The sequence below is a fragment of the Nannospalax galili genome, unplaced genomic scaffold (genome assembly GCF_000622305.1).
Source record: "Nannospalax galili isolate Female #2095 unplaced genomic scaffold, S.galili_v1.0 scaffold15, whole genome shotgun sequence".
Taxonomy (NCBI): Eukaryota; Metazoa; Chordata; class Mammalia; order Rodentia; family Spalacidae; genus Nannospalax; species Nannospalax galili.
In genome coordinates, this window is record NW_008337322.1 from 4,851,182 (window position 1) to 4,859,355 (window position 8,174).

At 54.8% G+C, this 8,174-nt stretch overlaps 1 protein-coding gene across 34 annotated transcripts in view; it reads left to right on the top strand.

Annotated features, from left to right (window-relative positions):
• The window catches only part of Celf4 (CUGBP Elav-like family member 4), a 300,074-nt gene that overhangs the window by 68,136 nt on the left and 223,764 nt on the right, over window positions 1-8,174 (top strand). For 33 of the 34 annotated variants that reach the window (XM_008832494.1, XM_008832498.1, XM_008832500.1 and 30 more), the window contains exon 3: window positions 7,904-7,986. In XM_008832494.1, coding sequence (XP_008830716.1) covers window positions 7,904-7,986 — 83 coding nt within the window. Of the gene's footprint in view, window positions 1-7,712; window positions 7,809-7,903; window positions 7,987-8,174 lie in introns of those variants that run through there. The other variant, XM_008832502.2, reaches the window with a different exon arrangement.

Consider the following 8,174-nt stretch of genomic DNA (forward strand, 5'->3'; position numbering starts at 1 on the left):
CAGCTGAGCTCTCCTACAGCCACTCCCTGCCTCCCTCGGTCTCCTGGGCCACCAGTCCCAGCTAGGGAACCAGGAGCTTGCACAGGAGAGAGGTGAGGCCGTCAATGTGTCATGCCCACTTTTTGTCCTTTTTCACAGTGCTGTAGAGATGGAGCATCCAACACCAAACACGTAATTCTCCAGTGTTTAGGGTATAAACAAGGGCACCTGGCAGAAAGAGAGGCTTGGCAAAGGACCTGTAGGCTGGTCCTTTAACCCTCTGAGGTCTGCAGCTCCTCTTGCAGAACTTTTGTGGTCCCCCAGACTGCACTGACTGCTCTCTGCCCAGCAAGAAGAGAAAGAGGAGGCTGGTCCTGTTCCCTAACAGCCACAGTCTAGTTTGGAGAATCTGGGTCACTCCAACTTCAGGCCCTCTCTGTCTTTAAGGCACTCAGGGCAGGAGAAGACAAACTTGAGCCCCAGGGAGGCCCATTCACCAATCCAAAGCACACAATAGGGTTTAGTTTGGTGAAAACTCAGCCACGATTTTCATGGAGTTTGTTCTATGGAGCTTCTGATTTAGAGAGGACGCCTTGAGAGGGTAATTTTGAGCCTAGGAAAGCAGCAGGCTACCGCCTGGCCCCCAGCCCCAGGCTGCCTCCTCTGAGGAAATTAAAGGGCTCCACTGGGGACCAAAGTCATTGTGGTCACTTACCCAGACCTCATGTCTCACCAACCCCAAACTCCTCTCTTGCTGCCGATCATTCTCCAGCCTTTCTACTCACTGGCCCAGCTACAGACAGAATAGAGTTTAGAGTCTCTGCTTCATTATGGGATGCCTGGCCCTGAGTGGAGAAGCCTCTTCCTCCTGTAAGCAGCATCTGTAATAAAGTATCTCCACTGTAGGCAAACATAAATGCAAGACAGACAAAGATAGGAAGCCTCACTGTCAAATGAGAGGGGTGGTCCCCAAGGACTCTAAGGCATATTGGGGTTGATGGAGTCAGGAAAAGCTTCTTGGAGGAAGGAAGCTGATCCACCCATAGGATAGGAGACTCCCAAGGAGGAAGGCCTGGGGCAGGCAGAAGAGGAAAGAACACTGTTCCAAGTTCAAGGACGGGGTGGAGAAGCCAGAGGAAGTCAGATGTTTCCTATAGCTGGGACCGTCTGCCTCTCTACTTGAAGAGGTGATAATTGCAAGAATTCTTGGAATGTCAGTGGAGAGAAAGAACAAAAGGGGAAGATGGTCCTGGAAAGGTCTAGGTCACAGGGACCCTCAGGAGGGGTCCTGAGAAGATGGTACAAGGGTTGAGTAGAGAGAACAGAGTGAGGCTTGGTGTTTGGTGTCTTCGGCTCACCACCCTGCCTGCTGGGCCCTGGAGACCTTCTTGAGGGATGGAGCAGTGCTCTGGAGCAGTGCTCAAGGGTGAGACCATGCAGAGGTCCCCAGCATGTGACAGGCAGATGGGGAGAGCTTCGCCAGGGACTGGAACCCAAGAGGTGGCTCTTAAAAAATGTGCAGGCTTGGGGCAGGTCTACAGATGGGAGGGAACATGTAAGTGAAGCCTACTTGGCTCTGCAGTTGTCTCTGCCTCTGCTCCAGAAGGTGCCAGGGGGCTGCCCTGGCCCACCCAGAACACGGGGGACGGAGGCTGGAAAACTGTGACCTGAGAACATCATGAACCTTCTTCCTGTGGATGCTGGTAACTTGCCTCCCTCACTCTGTCCACCCAAGATACAGGTGTCACCTTCCAGCAAAGGGCTGCAGCTGTGTATAAATCCCCCAGGGGATTCTCAGCAGCAATCTGGGGCTAGAATTCTTGAGGAAAGATGCTCTGAGAGGGGGTCTCAGGTCCCACCGCAGGTCCAGTAGGTAGAGATTTGAGACTTGGGTCTTTCTGGACCCTCTAACATCACACCAACCCAGTATGCTTTCATGCGCCCTTCTTTACATGAAAGGAAACCCTTCATAAATGTGCTTGCAAAGCCAGGTTGGGAGGAGTGCTGCTCTCCCCTTTGATCCTCCTCCTCCTCCTCCTCCTCTGGCTGGTAACCCCCTGCTCTCCCCAACCCCCCAGCTCTCTCCTCCTCCTCCAGGCCAGCTGATTCTAGGGCCTGAAGGATCTGATGTTTTATTAAAGTCCAGATCTTCCTATTCTAAGGCCACCTTCCTCTGGCTAATTCTGTAATTCAATTAGTAGGAAGCTGAGGCCAGGCTGGAGGGGGGAGGGGGTGAGCCCATCACATCGGGAACCTTCCCTTCCTGGATGATTACACCCCAGGCTTCAGCCCTGTTCGAGTTGCGCAGGAAATTGTACTTCCTTCTCTTCACATTGACAAGGGCCTTTTATCCCGGCTCACAGGGGGCTTTGTAAATTACTGCCATCTCTGTACAATTAATTCTGCTGTGCTGTGTTTTCCCCTCACATGGGAGAGGGCCCTACCCACCTTTCTGGACATCAGTAGTACCCCTTGCTACCATGGTGGGTAGTCAGCTGCTCTGCTGCCCTGCAGAAGATGGGTGGGAACCTCTGTCCACACCCTCTCCTGGCCATGCGTCCACACCCCCACTCTGCCTGTCTCTTCCTGGCTGAGCTGTCTTGTGCCCAGGCCACGCTAGCTGCCTCCTCCCTCAATTCCTTCCTTTCTTCCTCTGCTTCATCTCAAGGGTCCCAGTCTCCCTTCAGGCCCCAGTCATGGACCTCATCCTCCTGCTTCAAGTAGCCCCTTGGTCTCAGATACTAAGCTCAAGCTCTGAATTCAGCCTTCCACTGGTGTCTTCCTGCTCACAGGGTGGCAGTCTATTCAAAGACACAAGACATAGGAGGATAAGTAAACAATGACAAACAAGGAAAAGCTGGGTAGGTGTGTAAAGAAAAGCGAACCAGGGCTGGAGCGTCCAGCACACGGCAAAGTGAGGAGTACCAGGGAGAGGCGGGTCAGAGCGGCCAGCAGATACGGGTAGGTGGGCGTGCTGGTCCCTCTCCAGCTGTAGGGATGAGGAGCCCAGGCCATGAGCTGCTGATAGCAACACTGTGGTGTGATTTCTCTCTGATTATGTCATTTCTCTGTCCCCACCCCTACCCAGATGGTTTCCAAAGCCCCTTCCTCCTCCCACAGGCTGCAGTGCTATTCTATCCAATCTCCTGCCTCAAGGGAAGAAGAGATTAAGAAAGTGGGGACCCTGGAAGGGTGGAAGATCGGGGGTGAGCTGCTATAAGGGGCCAGTGAGACGGGGGCTCCCTCACCCAGAGATTCCCTGAGTCACTTGGGTAGTTTCTCCCCTCAGGGTTACACAGCTGGGAAGATCCGAGAGACCAGGGGGACTGCTGAGCTCCTCGGAGCATTCACCTACCCTATCGTGGGTCCCACCCCTAAACACCAACTCCTCTCATTCAGGACTGTGGATCAAACTCATTTACACTTACCACTTGCAGGGCTTCGAAGCCCAGAGCTGCAAGCCCAGCTCCAGCTCAGAGGAGGCTCTGAGGCGGCGGGCAGGAGGGTTGCGGGAGGACGGCAACCACCAACCAATGCTTCTCCTCCAGATATATTTTGAAGAAAGCTGATGCCCAGCAATCTGTCTGTCCTGAATCCTGTCTCACCCACTTTTATCCACCTCCTTTTTAGTCTATTCTCTTTTAGCACAAATCTTTTTTTTCTTGAAAGTTAATTATGTGAGCCATACATGAATACATTCTGGGTCTAAATGTGTCAAACCAAACAAAAAAGTCAGTCATAGGAAGACCTTCCCCCTCGCCACCTTGTGCTCCCACATGCTGCTCCTTGTAATTTTGCCTGTAAATACAGACAGGAGTTCATGCGGGGGGGGCGGGGGGTACAGCTCACTTTTCCCATCTGACAGTACAGCTTTCTGTGTTGGTACATTAAGGATATCTCAGCTTTTTAACTGCTGTAGAGTATTCACAGTTTTTAAATAAAAACATTATTTCCCTGAGGGACATTTCATTGGCTTTCAATTTTTTGCTATTCCAAATAGCCACAATGGACTCTTATTCTTTCTTCTATGAGCATAAGCACAGGGCCATGTTCTTGTAGGATAGGGACTTGGAGGGAACGGTTGGGCCTGAAGGCAAGGAGGCATCTCTGTGTCACCAGGCCTTGCATAGGAATGACACCCCTTTCTCAGGACTCAGCCCCCCAAGTTGGAGCCCTATGAGTGCCTTTCCCACAGGGTCCCTGTGGTCCCATAGCTACTTCAGGAAAGAATACAGCCTCCCACCCCCACTGGGAGTTCACAAGGGAATTTGGCAGAGTTGGCTCTGGGGACTCCTCTATGAGCCCTAGGACAGTGAGTCTGACTGACTTAGTGACTGCTAGGCTCAGGTTGACAGGTGCCATATTCCTTGGAGTACACCAGCCTCATGGCTCAGATTCCCAGAGGAGCAGCAGTAAGCAATGGCTAGTTGTTCTGGGTTTGGGCTCTGAGTACCTCAGCCCTGTTCCTACATAAGAGAGCTCAGCCAGTAACTAAGGCTTGGCCGCCTTGGGCCCCTACTAATATAGGGCACCCTGTGCCTACAGGCTTTCCTTCTGTTACCCCCACCCCGACCCCGGTTCCACGAAGGCTACCATTTCTCAGGGCTCTGCTCTCAGCTGGGGTGCAAACTGGTCCTTCCTTCTTACTCCTTGGAGTTAAGAACTACTTGTCCACATCTGCCTTCCTCAAAGAGTCTTGAGTGAGCAGACTGATCTCTTCTGGTGGAATGTGAGGCACAAATCTGAAGGTGGTTGGAGAAAGGCCAGAGCAGGGTTTCCCAGAAACTTCTGTGTAAGGCTGGACAGTCCTCATGGGGTGGGCGTGGGGGGACAGGAGGGACAGAGGTGAATGAAAGGGCTTTGGCCCTCCCCACCTCCTACTTCATAAGAAAGACTAAGTACTCATAGCTGGTCCACAAGGCTCAGACTCAACTGTGGCTAAGCACTCACTGTATAACAAGTGTCTTCACAAGCTTCTGAGGGGGATTACTGCCCCATGCTACAGACAATGGACACAGGGTTCAGAGGAAGCCCTGAGTGATCCATGCTGGTATGGGGCTCCTCTGGGCAGCGTTGTGTATCAACCCTTTCCAGAAACCCAGGAAGATGGCTGTAAGTGCACCGTGAGCCCTGCGGAAGCCACCTGCAGTGAGACCTGCCTACCAAGCCTCACAGGCAACTTCAGGGCCTGCCACCATGAAGGAAGTCCAGCACACAGCAGCATCCATAGGGCCTGACGCAGCTCTTGGAAGCCTCTAAGAGCCATGTCCATAACCCCTCTACCACTACCACTTATGGCCCTCCTGCTGAGGGCCAATATGTCTGTGTATTCAGCGCTTACAACCAATAGGTGTGGCACTCCTGCCCTGTTCTGAGCATGGAGAACCAAGCAGGAACAGAACAAAGCCAAGTTCCTGGCCTCCCCTGAGCATTAGGAGATTGTCAACCAATGAGCAAATGGATATTAATATTGAGGAGTGGGGGGTGACAAATAGGAAGGGAAACAGGGAGGATGGTTGGTGGGGTGAGAGGATGTATGTGCTAGAGTTGGGGGTGGCGTTAAAAGTCCAGAAGTGACTAAGGAGGTCGTATCTGAGAGACACCTTGGGGCAGTGAAGGAGCAAGTCAAGCAAGGCTGGTGGTGGGGGCAGGATGGAGGAGGGTCATAGAAGAAAAAGGCCCTAAAGTAGACCCAGCCTCATTAGGCTTTGAAAAAGAAGGCAGTGAACGAGACCAGCCGACAGGAGATCCTTTCAGAGGTGGAGATGGTGGGGGGAGGGGCACAGGCCTGGGGGTCCCTGAAAGACACAGGTGCATGATAGAGCTCTGAGGTCTCTCAAAAGCAGTGGCAGAAATTCTTGGAAGCTGGACAAAAGCAACAAATTCTTTTCTTTTCTCTGGAATCCTGAGCATATTATCCTGGGCCGTGAAAGCAATGTGGTCATTTCCTCTTCCTCCTCCTCCTCCTCGTCTTCTTCCTCTTCTCTCTCCAAAGCTGCCCCTGACCTTGTCCCAAGCTGGCTCCCCAGCATGCAGCTGAGGCATTGGCCGCCTCTCCGTAGCAGGCAGAAGACAAGGCCAACGAGGGCACGAGGGGACAGGAGGAAAGACGCCCCTGGGAAAGGCAGGCCGCAGCACAAAAGACGACGTCACGGGGCCTCTGACCACTGTTCATTTCAGTCGCCCGTGTCTCCATCAATAACCGTCTGCCAATGACCAGGAGGGAGGAGGGAGGAGGGGAGGGAGTGGGGTGAGGTGGGACTGGACCAGGAGAGGGACTAATGGAGTAGAGGCAGGCTCCTTGACAGGAGGTGGAGCCAGCACTGAACTGGGGTTTCTGTATACAAGCTAATCTCCCCTTCCTTCTCCTACCTCAGTTTCCCCTTCACATAAACCTCCCTATCCTACCTCCTCTCTAGCCAAGAGGAAAAGGAAGCAAGACCCATTTCCACACGGAAGGGGAATAATGGAGGTTGGTGGGTACTAGCCGGGTGGTGGGAGTCAGGCAAACTAGAGGGCTTTGGAAGCACCCTGTGCATCAAGCACTCACAAGCCTAGTGATGGCAAGGGCTGCCAACCTGCAGGCCTCTGGAGAGAAGAGCCTAAGCATTGCACAGAGTGGACATTCAGGAAGATAATGGCCTTAGATGAATCAAAAGGTGTGTTATGGACAGTCGGGAAAGGCTGTGACCCATGGAGGGACTAGAGCAGTCAGGAGAGCTGCCAGGAGTAGGCAGAGCTCGGCCAGATTCATGAAAGGGAGACTGGGTGGGAAGCAGTTAAAGAGGGGAGAGAGGCAGATCCCGGAGCTGACTGAGGACGGCCTTGGGCCTGGGGAGTGGAGTGGGCAGAGGAGCTGGAGAAGACAAGGCAAAGAGCTTGGAGTGGGGACCCACCCTGCAGGGCGAGTGTGGTACTGGGCGGCTTTACAAAGTCCAAGATGAATGACTTCTAGAACATTCAAGACTACCTTGGCCAAAGTGTGCCTTTAGTTTCACCATGACTTCCAGCCATGTATGCCTCCCACGCCACATTCAGCCACATCCACTGACACAAGAGGGCCCTGAAGCAGGGCGCTGGAGGAAACTCCCAGAAAGAGTTCTGTCACAGGGCCTACGGGACTGCGCTGAACTCCCCAGCTCATAGACTGCACTCCATGGAACACTCCAGCGTCCCTAGCAAGAAGCGGTGACTAGTGGGGCTGGTAGAGCGGTTCAGGGAGAGAAGTGGACAGGACCTTGGAGAGCATGTAGAGCCTTCTGTTCGGCTGGTCTCGGCGCAAGCGGTGTGAGGCAGTGCAGGGCTCCAGACGGTTGGTTGCAGAGGAGGGGTAGGCCTCCGTGCACTTGGAGGTGGAGAAACCTTTAGACGGGGGGGGGGCCCTTCTGGTATTATAACGGCCCCACTCATTTTATTAGGACAAGCTCATCCGGGTGGGAATGCGGTGGGGGGGGGCGTCTTACAAATGTACAAATGCAGCCTTTATTTGGAACGTCCCTGACCTGAGGGGCCCAGAGTTACGGATGCAGAGGGAAGAGTGGTTAGAGCAGTTGAAGGCTCCAGGGGGACACTGCTCCTTCTGGGAGGTGTGGGAGCCAGAGCTGAAACGTTAGAAAAAACAGCACTCACAAGGAGTGGGGAGAAGGCAGAGACGCCTGAAGCCTTCGGGCACAAGGACAGAGAGGGACCCGCGGGCAGAGGGGGTGCTGGCGGGGGAGGGGGAATCCGCGGAGGGAGCGAAATAAAAAGAGCCGCGGGAGGAAGGAGAGGCAGACAGCCGGCCAGGGCAGGGGCAGGGAAGCTCCGAGGAGAGCGCCCGAGAGCGCGAGGTGGGGAGAGCGGAGCCGGAGGGCGGGAGGCTGGCGGGGCGGCGGGCCTGGCTGGGGCCCCCACTGACCCTTGTCGCCGCTTGCTTCCCTCGCAGGCTGCGCTTTCCTCACCTACTGCGAGCGTGAGTCAGCGCTGAAGGCCCAGAGCGCGCTGCACGAGCAGAAGACCCTGCCCGGGGTAAGTGCTGCCCGCCGGCTCCGGCTGCCGATAGGCGGCGACTCCGGGAGGCCGGGGTGCGATGCGAGGGGCGGGGACGCGGGGACCCCGCGGGCCGGGTCGCCCCGGGCGGAGGAGCGCGTGCCGGGGGCGGCCGTCCGGGCCCCACCGACGAAGTCTCGGCCCGGGCGGGGGATGAACTTGGTGGT